The sequence below is a fragment of the Cavia porcellus genome, unplaced genomic scaffold (genome assembly GCF_034190915.1).
Source record: "Cavia porcellus strain 051 isolate PalLab524CR breed Dunkin Hartley unplaced genomic scaffold, mCavPor4.1 scaffold_10, whole genome shotgun sequence".
Taxonomy (NCBI): Eukaryota; Metazoa; Chordata; class Mammalia; order Rodentia; family Caviidae; genus Cavia; species Cavia porcellus.
Genome location: NW_026947493.1, coordinates 14,142,014 through 14,163,248, shown reverse-complemented (window position 1 = coordinate 14,163,248; position 21,235 = coordinate 14,142,014). Strand labels below are relative to the sequence as shown.

Genomic DNA, 21,235 nt, shown 5'->3' with positions numbered 1-21,235 from the left:
TCTGTCTATTTCTTCTGTGTTATCAAACTTTTGAGAGTAGAGGTTTTCGAAATAGGTGTTGATGATCTTCTGTATTTCTATTGGGTCTGTAGTGATTTCTCCTTTTTCATTTCTTATTGCATGAATTTGAGCTTTTTCTTCCCTTTTTTTAATAAGGTTGGCTAGGGGCTTATCGATTTTATTTATTCTTTCAAAGAACCAACTCTTTGATTTGTTGATTCTTTGGATTGTTTTCTTAGTCTCTATTGCATTGATTTCTGCTCTGATTTTTATAATTTCCTCTCTTCTTTTGGCTTTGGGCTTGACGTGCTCTTCTTTTTCTAGCTGTTTGAGGTGTAGCATCAAGTTATTTATTTGTATTCGTTCTGTATTCCTGATGTGGGAACTCAGTGCAATAAATTTTCCTCTCAGGATGGCTTTCATTGCATCCCACAGGTTCCGGTAAGTTGTATCTGTATTTTCATTTTCTTTTAGGTATTGTTTGATTTCTTCTGTGACCCACTGATTACTCAAGAGTGTGTTATTCAGTTTCCATGTGTTTGTGGGATTTTTTCAGTATCTTTTATCATTAATTTCTAATTTCAGAGCGCTATGATCCGATAACATGCAAGGGATGATTTCAGCTTTTTTGCACTTGTTTAAATATGTTCTGTGAGCTAATATATGGTCTATTTTAGAAAATGATCCATGTACTGCTGAGAAGAATGTGTATTCTGATGTTGTTGGGTGGAACATCCTGTATATGTCTATCAAACCCATTTGTTCACAGGTGTGATTCAGTTCTGTTATTTATTTGCTCATTTTCTGTCTGGTTGATCTGTCCCTTGGTGTCAATGGCGTATTAAGGTCTCCTGTTACAATTGTGTTACTGATAATTTGAGTTTTCATTTCTGTTAATAATTGTTTTATATAACTTGGTGCTCTGGAGTTTGGTGCATATATATTTAAGATAGTTATCTCTTCCTCTTGGAGTTTTCCCCTTACGAGTATGTAGTGACCTTCTTTGACCTTTATGGTCATTGTTGGTTTAAAGTTCACGTTGTCTGCAAACAGAATGGCTACTTCTGCCTTTTTTTGGATTCCTGCTGCATGAAGAATTGTTTTCCATCCTTTGACTTTCAGTCTGTGAGTATCCTTCTGGGTTAGATGGGTTTGCTGTAAACAGCATATGGTTGGATTTTGTTTCTTGATCCATTCTGCTAGTCTGTTTCTTTTGATTGGTGCATTGAGACCATTTACATTAATGGTTATTACTGTTAAATGCTGGTTAATTGTAGGAATGTTATCTCTCTGCTGTTGCATCTTTATCTTTCTGTTCTGTTTAATTATTTGCTTTGCTTAGTGGTTTTTTCCTTTGTGTATCTAAACTGTCTTTCAATATTTTTTGCAGGGTCGGTTTGGTGTTCATGAAGTTCTTCCGCTGTTCTTTGTCATGGAAGTATCGTATTGCACCATCTATTTTGAATGATAGTTTTGCAGGATATATCAGTCTTGGTTGGAAATCATTTTGCTTTAGGATCTGGAATATTTCACTCCATGCTCTTCTTGACTTTATCGTTTGTGCTGAGAAGTCTGCTGTGATTCTGATAGGTTTTCCTTTATAAGTGATCTGTCTTTTCTCTGACAGCTTTTAATAATCTATTCTTATGTTGGATTTCTGGGATGGTGATTATTATATGTCTGGGTGTAGTTTTATTTTGGTTATGAGTGTTTGGAGTTCTATATGCTTCACTGATCTTGATGTCAGTTTCTGATCTCATGCTTGGGAAATTTTCAGCTATTACTTCTCTAAATATCCTGTTGACATCCTTTATATTGTCTCCCTCTCTTTCATTAATCCCTATCATTCTTATGTTATTCTTCTTTGCATCGTCTTGCAGTTGTTGAATTGTTGTTTCCTGATTCCTTGTTATTTTCAAAAGATCTTTCCTTTCCTGTTCACTAGCTGCAATCGTATCTTTAAGGTCTGAAATTCTATCTTCACTTTCATTAAGGCGGTTTTTACAACTTTCAGTGGAGTTTTTTATTTCCTGTATATCTCTGTGCATCTGCATTATGTATTCTGTTTGTTTCTTATATTGCTCGTCTAGGGATTCTATCTTTTTGTTTAGTTCCTCCAATTTTTTATCTGTGCTTTCTTTAGATATATTTAGAATCTCTTTCATTTCTTTTATCATTTCTTCTTTTATCTGGGAGATTATTTCGAGTTTGAATTTCTTTAAAGCTTCCTGGAGTTGCTTGTCAATTTCAGTGGCTATTGTGTCCGATATATGAGGTGGATGGGATATATTTTCTTTTATATACATTGCTCCTAGGGTTTCCTGAGATGGGCTGGAGGTTTGAGGTTGTAATTTGGTCTTTCGTTTTGTCATTTTCTATATTTCTGTGTTTCAAGTGTTATTTGAAAGCTTCCTCAGGATCTGTTGAAAATCCCCTTCTATGTTTGGAGCTACTGAGACTCTGACACCGCACTACCCCAAGCCATTGGGCCTACAGAACCAGTGGCCCTCCTCTGCCTGCTCAGAACTCCGCAGTTCCAGACAAGCTGGGCCTCAGGGACACTGTGCGCCCACCTGCCCCTTGGAAGATCCACAGCTCTTCAATCGCAGCCGGGTTAGGGTGCTCACCACAGGCCGCAGTGCCTCAGGAGCCTGTGATCCCTCCCTGCTTGCAGAGATATCCACAGTCCTCTAGGCAAAGGAAGGGACTTCTGCAGGCACTCCAGATCCGCCCAGCTCCTCCTCTGCAGGCAGATGGCTAGGCGTGGCTGGGCTTGGGGGTTAGTGTAGGCCCGCCCATCCATCAGGAGCTCAGCAGACTTCCAAGTGTAGCTGGGAGGGATGGGGAGGCGGCTGTAGTGGCCTCTAACCCACTGCTCCACTTCACTGCACCCAGAAGCCTGGGGGGTCCGGAACAGTCTGAGATTTGGGCAGACTGTGCTGGGCACTCACCACAGGCTGAGGTGCCTCAGGAACCTGCGATCCCTCCCTGCTTGCAGAAGTATTCAGTCCTTCAGACAAAGGAACGGGATTCTGCAGGCACTCCGGATCCGCCCAGCTCCTCCTCTGCAGGCAGATGGCTAGGCGTGGCTGGGCTCGGGGGTTAGTGTAGGCCCGCCCATCCATCAGGAGCTCAGCAGAATTCCAACTGTAGCCGGGAGGGACGGGGAGGCGGCTGTAGTGGCCTCTAACCCACTGCTCCACTTCACTGCACCCAGAAGCCTGAGGGGTCCAGAACAGTCTGAGATTTGGGCAGACTGTGCTGGGCACTCACCACAGGCTGAGGTGCCTCAGGAACCTGCGATCCCTCCCTGCTTGCAGAAGTATTCAGTCCTTCAGACAAAGGAACGGGCTTCTCTGAGGTACTACTCTTTTCACAGATAATTTATACTACAGATTCTAATCTTACATTTTTAAGGTTTTTCCTCAAGTTATTGCATTTTTGGTCATTGGGAGCTTTTTCATTGATCTCTGAACTTTTGATTCTTATTTGGATGACAGATTTAGAGGTCAGTAGTTTTTGCTTGTTATACTGGAGATGGTATGGTTTAGGGAAGATAAGCACTTCTCAGGGCAGTTTGTTACCAACAACTTGGTCAAGTGACACTATCTCTTCTGTGTAAACCATGTACTAAGAAAATCAACTGCAAAAAATCACAAAACCTCCCAGAAAACAAAACAAAACAAAAATATGTTTTAAGTTTTATTTTTTGTTACACTATGCTCAGATATTTTGCTTAGTGTACCTTACCAAAAATAAACTCTTTTATGAGCCACTGTTTAATTATTCTTGTGAATCCGGATGATTAGACCTGTTTTCACATTGAGAATGCAAGCTAATATCTAATCCCTGTGTCTTGGTTACTTTTGTCTCATTGTCCAGACAAAATACCTGATGCCAAAAGTGAAGCGTGGAAAAGTTTATTTAGCTTAGATTTTGGACGTTTCAGTCCATACTCAGCTGGCTGCAAGACAGGGTGGCACAGCTAGGAGGTAGCCATTCATGACAGCCACAAGCAAGAGTGAAAAGGACAAAAAGGGAAAGCATGCCTCCTCTCACCTGTATTGTATGCCAGCTTCTCATCCCTGGACAATGCACTGACAATCCCAATGCTAGACAACTAACTAATCACAAACACTAGACTCAGCTGTCTCCATGACTACATGAGTCTTTGGGGCGATACATAAACAACCTATAACATTCCATTCCTGCCCCCACAAAGACTCCTGAACATCCTTTATCTCTAAGAGTTGCCAAAGTCCTAATAGTTTCAGCACTGCTGGAAAGTCCAAGGCCAAAGTGCCTCCATAATCTAAGGTGACCTGTTAGCTGTTAACCGCTTTACAAAAGAACAAAGTTAAATAATTCCAACATGTGATGACACAAAATAAACATTACATTCCAAAGTGTACAAACAGAGATATAAAGGAATGGGACCAAAGTAAATCCAAAATCCAGCAGGGCAAACATTAAGTCCTGGAGTTCCACACTCAGCATCTGAAGCAATCTGGTTGTAAGCTCCAAAAATCTTGAGTGACTCCACCCCCTTGGAACTTTGGGTGATTTTTAGCTCCCACAGTTTTTCTCTTGGGTTGGCTTTGCTCTCCCCTTGCAGGTTTCCTTGAACAATCTATGTTCCTGGCATTTCTAAATTTCTGGGCTCTGTACTGAACCTTTGGCTTTACACTTACAGCTTCACACTCTACCCTCTCAGGGGCAAACTCCCTGGCCTCCCAGACCTTCTGAAATTGGGGTAGAATCCTTTTTCAGAACTCTTGCATTTTCCATGCACTTAAAACCAGTGCCACATGAATGCTGTGAAGGTCTGCTGCCAGTTGGAGCAGTACCCAGTCTTTCTTCTCTCTTGCCTGTAAGGGTCAAGTGCCTGGATTGCTGAGCACTCTGGACCTGATTTTGAGGAACAGATTCTCCATGTCACCACCATTTTGGAACCTTGTATGCTTATCACCATTTTGTGCATTTTGTGACCTCTACCACCATTCTGGAGAATGGAACTCTACAGCTTTCTCCTCCAAGTAGAATCTTTCACTTTTGCAGTTGTGAGGATGCAAATGATGGAGACCCATTGCCTCTTCCTGTGATGCCCTCAGGCCATCTTTTTTTTAATTATTTTTCTGTTCCTTCTCAGCAATTGAGATCTCAGCTGTCTCTACTGTTTACAGCTTCTGACCAGACTCACAATGTTTTAAATCATCCTGCTCGACTCTTTGTTCTTGATTCACAACATAAGTGTGGCTAAACAATAGCCATGCTACTGCCTCAAAATTTGGCTGCCTTGAAATTCCTTTTGCCAGATTAATCAGTCTACCACCCTTAATCTCAGTATTAGGCAAAGGCTCTTGACAGGCAAAATGCAAACAAACTTTCTGGCAAGCCATGACATACATACATTTGGAGTCCACCTCTACAAGTAGTCCTTCTCAGCAGAAACCTCTCAAACCTGGTCTTTACCAGCAGGCTTTCTATCAGCCTTCTGGTATCCTGAGCTCTGACTGAAATCTCTCATGCAGAACAGTCTAAGGTGTTCCAGGGATGCTTTTACAGCAACATCTCTGAACCTTTGCAAACTTTCCTCACAAGCCACTCCCAAAGGCTCTTGAATCACATGGTCAGGTATAGTCACAGCACAGACTCCTCTCCTGGCACCAAATCCTGTCTTGGTTGCTTTTCTGTCATTGTTGAGACCTCATGTCCAGAGTAAAGTGAAGAAAGTTTTATTTAGCTTCCAGTTTTTGGAGGTTTCAGTCCGTACCTAGCTGACTCCAAGGCAGGAGGGCAAGGCTAAGGGGAAGCTGTTTATAGTGGCCACAAGTGACAAGAGTAAGAAGGGCATAAAGGGAAGACACACCTCTTTCCCTTGCCTGACACTCTCTGTCCCTTGGTAGGTGCAGCACTCACTCTGCCAATCCCAATGCTAGACAGCAAACCAATCACAAACAGTAGACTCAGTCACCTTCATGACTATATGAGGCTTTGGGGGAACACTTAAACAACCCATACTCACAATTATCAGTACAGCATAACTCTAGCCTGTGAGTTTGGTACATGGTGCAGTTTAGAGGCCTGTTACTGTGTCCAGCGTAGTACCATACTAGTGTCCCAGTAGTTCTGGTGAATGGTGTTAGACTTTAAAAATGGAGACAAATAGGCAAGATATTTTGGGCTCTTAAGGACTTTTGCCTAAAGTTTAGGCAAGACTAGTATTTTTCTTCCAAGGGAATTCAGATGAGCAAAACTTCCATTCCAGAATGTAAACGTATCAATATTATCATTTTGGGAGGAAAATTCACATATACAAGTTGGCTCCTATATCAGAAAGGGCCATTTGAGGCATTGTAGTTTTCTTGCAAAATTTATGTTTTATGTCATACTCCATTCCCAAGAATTTATTTGAGGTTTCCTTTTCCTCCAAGTGTTTTTCTGTACCACAGTTAACTGATCTTTCTGCTTCCCTTGAGAGACATTGTCTTGTACCCTGTAACAAAATTAATTGTTCCCACTCTCAAGTGGCATAGTCTTTACTTTCTTTTGTGAAATGAAAACCCCTCCTGAGTAAGCAAATAAATCTCATAACCTTGAAAGAAAATTTCTTCTTCAGTATTTTTATCTGCTAACTCCTTGGCAGACATTTTTATTTTATGGATTAAGACAGAAATGTGAATCAAGGAAGAAAATACTTCCCTCCTCAAATGCATATATTTAGCTGAATAATAAGTCACAATGGTCCACCCGTTGGGGCTGTCTCTGAATCATGGCGCAGTTCTAAAAAATTTAAGTCATTGTTCTATAGGATAAAATCACTTTTTTCTTTTGTTTCTTTCTTTGAAAACATTTATTTACAATAAATATAATGGATATTCATTGTAAAATTTTGAAAACACCTAAAAATTAAAGGTAACTGCCAACTTTAACTTCACTGTGAAGCATCTAATACTGCTAGTAAGTTTACTATATTTGTGTGTATTTTAAATAGTTATAAATATATTTTATGTAAAATTACATTTTACTACTTGTATTTAAGAATTTTCCAGGGTAAAAAGTGTTCTCAATCTACTTTTAATGGCTTTACAGTACTACAGTGATTAGGTGTACCATCATTTCATCTTTTTCCTTTCTGAATGATATTTGTTGTAATAGACTTTAAACTTATAAATGAGGGTTCCAAACATGTATGTTAATAATCTGAGTATAGTCTGTAGCATATACTTAAATGTTTTCACTTATATACAACGGCTAATATGTTTATTATGTTTATTATGTTAATTAAAAGTATACAGTCTTTTCACAAAGTCTATGAATTTCCTTTTAAGTATGACCTCTTTAAGTTATAAATTTAATATTTTTTCATAGTTTTGTTGGATTATGCAATCTGGGATGGAAACTTGGGTTCTTATGTAGGATGAGCAACGAATGGGACATAACCCATGACAGAAAGTAAACAAAAGCAAAGTTCATTAAGGTGATAGTAAGCTGAGATTCAGCAGGATCTTTCAGGCAAAAGGAAAATGAGCACTGAGCAGATAGGGTGTAGGGGTTTATTGTTATGGCTAACATGTTAGGTAATCCCACATCCAAGTATTCTAGAGCATGACTGATAACATGATTCACAGGCTGCTGAGCCATGTCAGCTGCATCTGTTATACATGTCCTGTTCCATAATTCACTCTATTATAATTATATATGTAAGATACAGTCTATGCAAATGAACCTTCAGTGAACTCCCGGTGAAGAAAAGTATGTAGAGAGGTCTAGTCTTTGTGAGACCTGGTTTGCATATTTGGGATATTCTAAGGCAGATAAGGAGGTGTTTGTTTTTCTTTTCACAACCATACAGTGGTAAGGCCTGGGACAGGGGTGGAAGAGGTTGGCCCTGGGTTGTTGCCCAGGTTCAGGAGAATGGAAAGTGATCCCAAATCACATGAAAGAAACAGTCTCGCAGTTCCCAATAGTTCTGTCAATATTAGTAATGTAAGTAAGAACAATAAAGTTTCCTTTGTAAAAAAGAGACCAACACATTTTAAGTTAGTCTAAAAAACCTTGAATAATATACTTCACAACCTTTTATTCTCTTTATGCAGTGCCTACAATATCCTGATGCTCCTAAGACAGATGATGGCATGGCAAAGCTGACTGGGAAAGTAGGCGTGGTCTCTTAATTAACAAGATCCAGAGCACATGCATAGGTCACTTCCCAAAGCCATATACATAGACTTCAAGCAGGTTTTCTATAGGGTAAGCTGGACCGGACATCAACCTGAAGCAGGAGATCCCAGCACCGCCTCTCATGACCCATATGTAGGTGTCCTCATGAGTTTCCTCAAGATCGGGACAGCACAGGAGGACACAGATAACATGAAGACCTTGCTGCTGTGGCTTTCCTCACAGTAGCCTCCTCTGTGTGTTTTTAAATCTTGCTTTTTCCCCTTTCATTTGGCTGAACCCACACTGGCTCTGCAGAGCTAGTTTCACCTTCACGCTTCACTTCCTTCTTCCATAATAAACCTCGCTACCATTTTTCACTCATTTCATCCAATTCTTTGTTTGAGAAGAGAAGAATCTGAAAACTTAGTCCAGAAGGAGATGCAAACACCACAAAAACTGGTAACTTTAATCAGCAGCCACTTTTAGAAGGAGCTGCCTTGTAACCTTACCGTAGGGTACTGAGCTTATTGTTCCACACATGGTGAGGGTGAAGCCCCTTATCAAAGGAGAATATTAGGGGAATTTTACTGGAAAAAACAAGAGAAAGAGTAGCTCCTGGGTTTTCAGGAGGGATCTCCAATAAGTGGCTGTATGCCCTCTCAGTCCAGAGCTAATTATACATAAACAGAGCATAGGAATTGTTCATTTAGTAGCCACCAATCACAGTTAGCTCTGTGGATTTAAAATAATCAGTTGGTATTCAGGCTTAGACCCTAGTTCTTCAATATGTAGGGTTTATAAGAAACTGAGGTCTTAGGAAAAAACTGGTTAATTTGCATTATAATTTCCTCAGAACTCAGGAACTTGGTATGGAAAGGCTACATCTCCCTTTAGGAGGGAGTGTAGATCATTCTATGTCATTCAAATTTTATTCGTGGTCCAAAGTTCAAGTTCACTATAATTATTTTAATTCCCATCAATATGGCTGATTAACCAACTCTGTTTCAGATCCTTCCTCTAACTAGCTCCCTCATCCATACGTTAACTAAATAATTTTCTACACTTTGATGAAGTATTGAGTGGTTTCCATAAGTTAACTAGTTAGATTTTTTAAAATAAATTTTACCAGCAAACTGATCCTTAAAGTGTTGTTGAAATGATTTTGGCATGTACTATCTCATTTAGAGTGTAGCTATTCCCTTCTGTCATTGTCAGAAAGTTTACACGTGGTGAGGACCATCTTTGTTCTGCTTGTCAGTACATCTCCAGTACCTGCAAGGGTGCTGGCAACTAATAAATGTGTATTGAAACAATGGCTGCGTTCTATTGCCAGCATTTCCAAAGACTATAAAAGTTAACCCTTGAAGAATTTGGAGCTGGATGTGGTAACACTATCTTTAAGCTCAGCAATTAAGAGCCTGAGGCAGGAAGATTGCCACTAATTTGAGTCCCCCTGTGCTACATAATGAGTTCAAAGCCAGCCTAGACTACATAGCAAGACTCTGTCTCAAAAATAAAATAGAATAACAACCAAAAAGAATCTGGAGAATTGGAAATGGAAAAAATCATTAGATTTTTTTTCTGAGAGCTGTATACAAGCAAAGAAAGAAGAAGCAAAGAAAACTTTTTGAAATGTTTTTATAAATAACTCAAAAATGATAGTAAAGGGGCTGAGGGTTTAGTTCAGCAGCATAAGTGCCTGGTTGGCATACAGACACTCAAGAGTTTGATCCCTGGTACCAAAATAATATAATAATAATAATAATAATAATAATAATAATAATAATAGTAAGTATGGCTTGCCATAGTTACTTCAATTGTTACCATGTTAAGGTCAGATATGCTAAAATTGTGAGTTGTCCTTTTCTCTTTGGTTCAAGTATTAAAAAATTACATTTACCCAAAAATAAACTCTCAAATATAACTTGCATATTGGTTACATATTTTTGTACCCTATTTGTGAGGCTATCTTGAATATTTAAGGTATCTTTTGTGCTTCTGTCATTGAATATTGGTTTCAGGGAAATTCTTTCTAGGTTCTTGATGTCCTGAGCAAAGAATTGAACAAAACACACAGAAAAGGAAGTCCGGCATGGTGGTGCACATTTGAAATTTCTGTTTTCTTTTTTTTTTTTTTAATTTTATTTAAGGAGAAAAAAAAAGCAGAGAAAGGGTACAAGTTATACAGATTTACAGAAAAAAATAAACAGTAGGAAATCACTAGTTAATGGATTACATATTGTCATCTTAGAAATAATTGTTCAAGTTACAAAATTAAGGCTTGTGAAGTGGACCTTCCAACAGTGAGACTGCAAACAGTTCTGTTCAATGATCCAATAAAACTCAGTGATATCATTTTCTATCTTATACACTTAAAGATACATGCAGTTATATCATTTAGAGCACTTTCTTTTCCTCTCTTTTGTACAATGACAATTACGCATTTTGGGTTTTGTTGCTCCCACAGTTCTTATTACTTTTTTGGAAGGGAGTAGAACCAAATGTGACATAACAAAACAGAGTCAATCAAATCAAAAGGGTGGACATAATAGATAATGTAAAAGCATAATACAAGGTAATCAATAATGGTTACCATAATGCCTCCCGCTATCTCTAATAGAATTGCCTATCTCATCAGTTATAATAAAATTGAACAAAACAGTAAAGAACAAAACCGACAAAACCAAAACATTGGAGACATTGTAGGTCTTCAAAAGTAGATAAAAGTCATCGAGAATGGGCGTCATAATGAATCTCACTATCTTCACAGCTGTTGCCTAAACTTTCGAACCTGGTACTATCAAGCAAAGCAGAATAGGGGGACATCAGTCAAAAACAAGATGGTGAGAGTAATACAGGGCTTGAAATCAAGATAATGGAAAGTCAAAGTGGGTTGCTATAATATATCCTGCTATTTTTATGTATTTTTCCCTTAATTAAAAGGATAAAAATAAAAAAGTAAATAATGGATTGGAGATTGAGATAAAAGAGGGCATAACAGCAAAACAGCACAGATCAAACGTAACCATTTAAGCAGAATAGTGTTTCACCACAAGATAATCCTGACATAAAAGTAGTTACCATATTGTCTCTTTCCTTGAAATCCTTGAGTACAACTTCGTATATTGTAGCAGTAAATATATCAAAACAATGTAAAACCATTTAAGAGAATAACGGCATTGCAGGGTATTTAGAATCAACTAACAGAAAATGAACAATGGTTTCTGTATAGTCTCCTTGTCTTTAAAAGTTTTTGCTTATACTATCGTACATAATAAAATCCAATAAGATACAACCTGTTTAGACCAATGGAGACCGAAGAACTTGAGAGGCTGAATCAGGTGGATCATTGCAAGTTAGAAAAGAAGACTCTACAGAGCAGGGAAAGCCAGTGAACAGAATCACAGAAGCTATGAGAATAAAGGAAGGGTGTCTTTGGTATCTGGAATTCCTATACTGTCTTTCCTCATGCAAAAAGGCGTTTGGGATGGTTGTCTTATCAAAAACTCACTGTCCTATTTAAGACTTACTTGGTTTTATGCTAGCTGTAAATGAAAAATTGAAAACAGCACTTTCCTGGTTGGTTCTTCACACAGTGTTCAGCAAATGCAGAGTCATCCTGTAGTCTGTATTCTGCACCTGTGCCCAGGATCTCCACGAAGTCTTGACAGATTTTGTCCAGTCATATAATGAATTTGCCACAGCTTTAATCTCCTACTTCACTTTAGTTAGAAACTAAATAATTTTGGATGTTAAAATAGATTAGCATTTTATATGTGTAGAATGTGTTCACCTTAATTTACTGAAAAGAATTTTAAAATAAGTGAATGTTATTTAGCCAAGTGAAAAGGAAAATATTTAATGTATTGATATGTTTTTAAGATCATAGTGATTACAAAATGGGAATTTAGAGGAATAAAATTCATTCTATGCATGAAATATGTTGCAGGTTTGCTATCAGAGTTCTGATGTGCTAGAGGCATTCTTCTAGAGATTCTTTCTAGGTCCTTGTTGTCCTGAACAAAGAATTGAACAAGACAAGCATAAAATGTATTAAAGCAGGACTAAACGTGTTAAAGGACTAAATGTATTAAAAGAAATGTATGTATTCCTCTTTTAATGACCTATCTGTTTTAATGATCATTTGGACGTATGATCAAGACATACTATTCAGATTTATTGATAAAGGGGAATGAAATTTCAAACCCACTACATGTCCCAGTATGAATTTGTGTTCTCTAAAATCAAAGAATGAATTTTAGGAACAATGAAGGTTAAGAGCAGAACACATTTATTGAGAGAAAGAAAATGTTTGTCTGGGAGAGAGACAGAAGGGGTCCCAAGTGGGTTGCCAAAGCCCCTATCTTTTCTGGGGATTTTAGAGCAAAACCAGGCAGTGAAGTAGGTCTAATTGTGTTTGGGCGGGGTGGGGAACGCACACGGAGTGCATAAGGTGGGATAGAACTATGATCAAAGAGTAAGATTATTTACTCAGGTAAAATTGATTAAATCAAGGACATGTGGATAAGTGAGTCACTACAAGGGGCAGGCTGAAAGCGCAGTGACTCTTTGTATAAGTGGTTGGGATGATGACTCTTGGCTTCCTCAAGGTAATCCATACTTATGGAGAATATAAACATTTGCAATGTGGTTGCATTCCTTTTGTCTTCTGTCTTGAGATCTGGCTCACAGCAGATGTCTGTCTCCTCCCGGGTCATGGTCACAAGACATCTGGTCCTCTGTGTTGGCTCCCTTGAGAGCCTAGCCCTCTCTGACTACCTGTAATGTTTCTATTTAACTCAGATGACTATAACATTATAAGTAGGTGCTCTGACCTATTGCTAGAGTTTTCTGGCACAATAAAGGAGCAGAATATAAGAAAAAGTAAAAGTGGCCTTTTTATTTAAAGGACATAGAGAGGAGCCCACAACCAGCAAGGATTTGGCTTTCTCCTCTGCCCGCATATGGGGGTGTGGGTTACGTGTGGCCCTTGACCAGATGCTGTGCTTGGGGTGGGCATTGATGATGTGCAAGTAGCTGATTGCAATTTTCTTAATGCACACTGGGAAAGTAAGGAGGAAGTTGTAATCAGGGAAGGAAGGGAAAGTAGCCACCAGGGTAATCATCCCCGATTTGGCCTTCCGCCATGTTGAACTACTACCATAATGTCCTATAATTTATTCTAGGGCAAAATTCTCATTCCCATCTTTTTATTGTAAGAAAAATGGCAAAGACTCTCTCTTACTATTTCCTGCTGAATGGGGGTGTTGTGTTGAGATTCAGGACAGTTGACAGGATAATGGTTGATGCCCATATAGAAGCTGGTACCAGGCGTTTTTCAGCCAGAACGATTTTATCATTCGTGAATGCTCACATCCTAACTGTAGAAATAAAAAGACAAGGTGCTATGAGAACCTAGGCCACTGTTATATTTAAAAGACCCAGGAGAGGTAGAAGGAAAGGTGCGCTTGATTCAAATGTGTCATTCTGTCAGGGCCATGATGAGGAAGAATCCAAAAAGTGAGCATGGAGTTAGGAGGGTGAAGTTATGGGAGGCAATTATTCCTCCATTTAAAAGGGTAAAAGTAAAAGTGTAGTTAGGCCTTGTCCTTGATCCAGGAGTTGAGCTGGAAAGAATAGGAAGCATGAGAAATCTAAGACCTGACAGTTGAATCATGTATGGGAAATTATGGACTAGGAGTGGAGAGGGCTGTGGCTGTGTCACTACAAGTGAGAGGAAATCCTAGACCTAGGGAGGGGAGGGTCTCATGTAAGGAATTAGGAACCAAATAGAATAACAAAACATGACCTGGCCTGAAAATTGTGGTGAGATGAAGATGGGAGATAGGAGAGGAGATGATCACTCAGGATGTTTAGAGTGAGGGGTGTCAGGGTTAAAGGGCACCGCTTAGCTTGAGTGATGTGGAACCGGGATGGCAGTTCAGTGACCTGGACCACCATTGGAGTTCCGAGGAAGAAAAGATAGGGGCCAAATAATAAAATCAACAGGATATTCATGAGTATAATTTTAGTAATGGCTTCCCATAAGAAGGACAAGGATAAGTTCCAGGGAATTTTAGAAACATGTGGAAGAAAAGGAACCTCATTTATGGTTACTCTGAGATAGGTCAGCAAAAGGAAAAAGGAACATGAATACAAACTAGTCCTTGGTGACTAACCTGTTCCCAAAGAGGGAATAGAGATTGAAGCTGAGAAGACTGGAGTGGGAGGTGTAGATGTCCACTAAGCAGCCAACAACCCAGCAGGTGTCTGTTGTCAGTTACCAGGTGACTGACTACAGAATGATTGCTCATCACCATGCAACAGGAAAGCACAATATGGTGACTGGTTACCATGAGACCCATAACAAGATGGCTGCTGCTAGTTACACAGTGAGGGAACACAAGATGGCAATTGACCATCATGTGAGCTACAACAAGATGGCTGCTACTGATCCCATGATGAGAGACTGCAAGATGGTGGCCATTTACCCTGTGATCTGTTATAATATGATGATGCACTATCATGATGGATGGCCATAAGGTGGCAGCTGACCTCCGTGTGAGCTGTAGCACGATGCCTGCTAAGGACCATGTAGCCTGCTAGGTGGCTAAAATGCACAAGATCGAGTATGGTGAGCTGGCTAAGAAAATGGCAACACAGGAGTGGGGGACAAAGAAGAGCCATAGATGGCTCCAGTGGAGGGGACTGAAAAATCTGAAACTGAGGAGAGAAAATAAGGGAAAGATTAGTGGCCAGTGGGGGTGATGAAGGAGGAGAGGATGATGCAGGGGACATAGAAACCTCTAATTGAGAAAACTGCAGGGCTTGATCTTGGAGATATGGGAGAGGAGCCAAAAAGACAGGAAATGGCGTCATCTAAGGGGTCTGGTGAGGAAGAGGGAGAGTTCCTGGTGAAGCAGAGCAAGCCAGAAGTATTTGGGTCATCATATAAGACAAAATGGGAGAAGGACATATCCTTAAAGTGAAAAAAGGCCTAATAATGAGGGTTTTCTGCCAACTTGCCACCATTGTGACAAAAGTATAAATAAAAGATCCTCTTTTTGGTTTTTTATAGCCTTCTTGAGGCCACGAGCACCAAGATTATGAACTAGGCACTTCACAGGTATGCTTTTTGGGAATAGGAAATGGTCCCCATGACCAAATTATAAATAAGCTGAGAGAACAACTTCACCTCCATACATAAGAGCTTTAGCTTCCTGCAAAGGAACAAGTTGTCCTGGATCACACCTATCAAAAGAAGTCATCCCCTGTTTCAAAGTGTGACACTTTATGAGAAGGTCCCAACCTATTCTCATGGGCTGTCACCAAAATGTGTGGGGCGGGGTACCAGAGAGCAAGAAGGTAACGGTTTGCCTCAGGATGTCTTGCCTAAGGAAAGTGAAAATTGCTATCTCTGTCCAGGGATGGCAACAGATAGATTTTCTGACTCAAGCTTATGAATTTTAGGAATGAAAACAGAAAGACCCAGATGGCAGTTTATGTGTGATGAATGAGCAGGGTTGGTGTTGCATGCGGATTAATGGCAGCAAATAAACAGGCCCTGGAGGAAGGAAAGGTGGCTCATAGGCAGAGGGGCTCAAACTAGGAGTGACTCCCAGGAGCTAGGGCTCTGTCATCTGAGTCTCTAGACACCAAAATGGTAAGTTTTCTGGTACAATAAAGGAGCAGAATATAAGAAAAAGTAAAAGTGGCCTTTTTATTTGAAGGATGTGGAGAAGAGTCCACAACCAACAAGGGGTTTGGCTTTCTCCTCTGCCTGAATATGGGGTATATGTGACCTTTGACCAGATGTGGTGCTTGGGGTGGGCATTGATGATGCGCAAGGAGCTGATTGGAATTTTCTTCATGCACAGTGGGAAAGGAAGAGGAAGTTATAATCAAAGAAGAAGGAGGAAATGGCCATCAGGATTTGGCCTTCCAGCATGTTACCACCATAATTTCTTGTAATTTGTTTTAGGGAAAAACTCTTTCAACTATGACCATCTTTTTTTGTATAGTACTGAAAATCTTGTTTATAGATCCTGGATGTCTTTGTTTTGGTACAGTTTACCTTGTTTAAACAGTATTATAATTGGTGCTGATTGTATTGTATAATGATGTTTTATGTTCTGTTATACATTACAGTACTGCACTAAGAGTTATGCAAAAAAGTAAAGTCATCAATTTAGAGTTTCCTTTGTTTGAGTTTCATTTGTTTGTTCTGAATATTGCAATTGTACGTGCAGTACACATTTGTTCATTCAAAGACAAATTCATTGAATGATCTAGTCACAGGAATGGAACTTGGTCACTAAAAGGGTAACATCTGTATGCATTCAGAGTAAAGAGGCTCCCAGAGACCACAAAGTTAATAGGTACTGTCTTTTATAGTTCTCATTCTGATGTCAGATCTGAGCTATCCTGTCAAAATTCTGCTTAAGCTTGTGCTGAAGAATTGAAGACAGCATTCTATGATTGGTCTGAAGTGCAGGGTTTCTGTGCATGTATTCTGTATCTCTGCGATTGATAGATCATATCCAATTGGTAAAGGACTGGACTATAGGTGGGGATTTAGGGACAGGTAGTTTAGGTTTAAGTATTGAAGGCGAAGTATGTGATCCTTATATTAATCACAATACCTGGGATATTCTGAGTTTAGTTTTTTCGCCTTTGTCTTTCTGATTGCACAAGTCTAACTACATTTGCCTTTCTAATCTCCCAACAGCACCACTTAATAATCGTGTGACCTTAGACAAATTATACAACTATTCTAAAATTTAATTTATTCAACTAAGACAAAAGGGAAACTCAATGGTTATTCCACAGATATGAGTATTCCATGAGATAATTGATGATAAGTTCCTGAACACTGAACCCAATACTGGGGACTTAAAAAACAAAGTAAAATATTTGCCCTTTATATTCCATTTAAAAGGTTATCTGTCAGATGTGGTGACACAGATTTGTAATCCCAGCACCCTGGAAATCTTAGGCTGGAAGATTTCAATTTTGGGCAGTTTAGGGAGACACACCTAAAAAAGAAAAAGAGTTCTGGCTAGGAGTATTACTCAGGGCCAAGGCCCTAGGTTCAGCCCCAAGCAAAACACATACACATACACACAGGTTGTCATATTTTTTGGATACTATAAATGAAACCTATTTAAAGGGAAAGAAACAAATTGTCTTACTTTTATTGTTACTGAGACAGAATACCCAACACCCAAAGTTAAAAGTGGAAAGTATTAGAGTTTTCTGGCCCAGTAGAGAATCCAAAAGTAAAAAAAAAAAAAAAAAAAAAAAAAGAACAGGTTTATTGAGGGTGTGGAAAGGAACACACAAACCGTGGCAGTTGGGCTGTCTCCTTTGACTGGTACAGAGAGACAGAGCGTTAAATGACCTCGGATCAAAAGTGCACATGGGGTGGACATTGGAGATATGTGAAGAACTGATTGGAATTTTCTTTCTGTGCAAACAGGAAGGGGCGTTGCAATTAGGGCTGGAGAAGGAGGAAGTGGTAAGGTTCCTCCTTTGGCCTTCCACCATGTTAGATCACTGCCATTATTGTATAGTAATTTGTACTAGGGAAAGAACCTTTCAGAAAGGTTTATTTTTGCTCACGCTTTGTAGAGGTTTCTGTTCAGAGTTGGCTGGTTGCAAGGTCAGGCTGCCTGGCAGAGCAACATCGCAGAGGAGAAACAGTTCAAGGTTGGGAGGAGGCAGGCAGCAAAGCAGTGAAGTAGCAAACAGCAAATTCAGCCCTTCCGTCCCTTATATTGTATCCAGGATACCTTCGTTTAAGTGTGCAGCATTTACACGCAGGGCAGAACACCCTCAATCCTCGCATCACACCAGGAATCAATCTAGCACCACATTCTTAATCCCAGCATCACATACTCTAGATCAAACCACCTCCAAAACCTTTGACTGCATGAAGCTTTAGAGGGACCATGTAGGCACAAGAGTAATGTTTATTTGCTACTTAATCTAATCATAAAGGATTTGGTAAACCATTTTCTGTTTGTTTACAGTTTTCTTTGTACCTTCAGATTTCACATGTGTCCAAGATGGGGAAAGTGAGACTGAATTAATGTCTAATGACTTTGAAGAACAACCAGAAAGAGAAAAGAAACATACCAACTTCACATTGTGCAGTGTGTGTAACATTCAGCTGAATTCAGCCGCTCAAGCACAAATCCACTACAATGGCAAATCACACCAAAAACGATTAAAACAACTCAGCAATGGGATGCTTAAAAATGACAATGGTAAGCTTGGCTAAAATGTGTTCTCAGTTTTACATCGTCAAATATAGTTATTTATGTACCTGCAGATGTGAAAATAAAAGAATAGTTTAGTCTTTCTTAATACTGGTAAGAATTTTATCAAAAAAGTAGTTAAAATCTATTATTTCTCTTTGGAAGAAAAGGAGATATATCATTTATTTTGTAAAACTATATTGTTTACATTGTTTTATAAAAGAGTGTGACCACAAGGAAGTATTTTGTGATTTGAAAAGTTTTAGAATTTCTTGATGTTTGCCTTTAATATAATTGGTTATGCAACTGAACATCCTTTATCAATATAAAATAGTGGAGTTTTGCATTTTTGTTTCTTTGCAGATATGAGGAATTCATTGGGTTAGTAAGACTGCAATTCATTTGAAGTACTATATATCTTTTCAAATATGAGTTTAATTCAATGAACTATGATGATTAATCCAGATTTTTGACCTTGGTACGAGTTAATGGTTTGTTTAGTCAGTCTTTAAAAGAAGGTTTTCAATTTATGAGAAACATTTAAAAATAGCACAAAATTTGTGGGGGAACCAATGGAAGGTTATTAGGAAATATCAGGTGTGGAGAGATAGATTCATTATATGTAGTGGGGCCTTTAGAGACCAATACCAATGAGATTTACAGTATTATATTCTTGTCAAACACTTCATATTTAATAAATAAATTATATTTTATCTAAATTTTTCTGACTTTTAGAAATGAGTCCAAATTTTAATCTGTTTTTGTGATAGTCCACAAAGAGGGTAGGGACCTCAACTCAGTCTACCCAGTAGATATCATTAGACAGAATGAAAGAAGGGCACACTCAGAGAAAATAGAGTGAATGCCTGTAAGGGAGAGATGCATTATTGTTTGGGGCTGGAAATATCTAAGTGTTCATAGGGTGGAAATCTGGGGAATTTGCATATTATTGGAAAGCTTGTGTTCAGTTTATATGTAAACGGTAATGGCCTATTATAGTTTGAAAGGTAATGGCTCATTTTATAGGTGAAAAACCCATTTTTGATCTCTCATAGTGAAAGGCCTGTTATAGAAGAGAAAGGCACAGCCCCAATATGTTGTATTTTTAGGATGAATATTACATAATGTTTTTCCTAAAACCATTTTTTTGTACCCATTAAATCTCTTTTTCTATTGTAGGACAGATTCCTAGGTTAATTTATTAACTTATAGTATCTTTAAGGGTATTGCATGTGAGTCTGGAAGAAAAAAGAAAAAAACAAACATGCCTAGGCAGAGGATTTGGAATACAGATGTGGGAACCTTGAATGGTGTTGTGTCCTGAGTTTGCAGTATTTTTAGACGCATAGATTTAAAATTATGAATTGTCTTATCTTCTTCTACCTATCTTTTTTCCTGTACTACCTTATTCTGATATTTGACATGATGTTTACTATAATTTCTCATTTATGTCAAGGCTATCAAACAATGAAAAGAAAAGCTCAGTGTATTTTAAAAGTAAAAAACTATTCCTACCTTGCTCTGAATGTGTGTGTATGTGAATGAATTGAGCTAGAGTATTCTAATTGAAAGAATTTCAAATTTCTCTAACAGTTAATAAGGGCTATAAATTGTCAAAGATATGTAAGAAACAAAATTTTTCATCAGAAAATAATGGAGGTCTATTAAGTTCTATGGGCATAATAAGAACTAGAAAGCAAATGTCTCTAAATGACAATGAAAAATATATGTTTCACAATGTCTACTTTGAATTTACTAAGAAAAAACTCTGTTATCTATCATTTTTTTCTAGGAGACATCATCTGAAATTCAATTACATAATTCAGTTTGAAGTTGTTTTCAAATTTGTGTTGGTTGTAATGATGTGAGATTTGTTGTTTTATTTCAGCTACCATGATAGTGATACAGCTTTTTTGAAAATAATACATATCATTGAATGAAAGTAGAACAAAATATATGGCTGGTTTTAGAGGCTCAAATAAGAGTGAGTCTCACACAAATCTTTCCATGGTCAATGATTTTCAAATGATAATAGTAGGAATAAATTTTCTTCAATTGCGTATTTTAAAATAAATCTTATGGCCTTACTATGGGCTAGTATATTGAACTTCATGTACATTTTCTTATTCATTTTTTCCTCACCACTAGCCAGAGAAATATTGTCATTATCTTTCTTTTACACATTTGAAAATTGAAGATAACATTGATCCAGTAAAGTGCTGAAGGCCACCCAATTGTACAGTGATCACACTGGCAGTCAGAATCTTCCCTTGTTCATTATTCATTAAAATGTATCCCAAAATGAATATTCTAAAGAAGCTCTGCCTTAATTTGTAAAAAGAGCAACATAATTTTAGGAGAACATAAAAATAACATTCTATTGTATTCCCCTAAATGCTTTGACCAATATAGTGCCAACAAATTATTTATTGTTATCAGGGAGCTGGGACCTGATGCAGTGAGGGACCAGTCACACACTTCCTTGGTACTTGTTTCTTTGGGCCTTAATAAAGAATCAAAGCAGAACACATGGGCCATGCAGAAGTACAGGTAGAATTTAGTGAGAAGTAGACATGTTACCATAGGACAGATTTGCAGGTTCTTGTGCACAGCGAGCGAAGAATTGGACTTGATGCCCAACGATGAGGACAAAGCATGTAAGCTGAATGAAGTTTAAAGTGTGAAGAGAGAGCATGCTCAGAAGTGGGCTTATACCAGCAGTAAGGAAAATGGCAGGAACACTGGGTATGGTGTTGGGCTTAAGACTTTGTAATATAGCACCAGCCCTGTGGTGCCTCTCACTGTGTCATCCA

General features: G+C 38.5%; 1 protein-coding gene across 1 annotated transcript in view; it reads left to right on the top strand.

Annotated features, from left to right (window-relative positions):
- The window catches only part of Znf385d (zinc finger protein 385D), a 980,325-nt gene that overhangs the window by 237,135 nt on the left and 721,955 nt on the right, over window positions 1-21,235 (top strand). Inside the window, exon 2 of the mRNA XM_063257002.1 lies at window positions 18,213-18,431. Within this exon, the coding sequence (XP_063113072.1) occupies window positions 18,213-18,431 (219 nt within the window). The remainder of the gene's footprint in view (window positions 1-18,212; window positions 18,432-21,235) is intronic.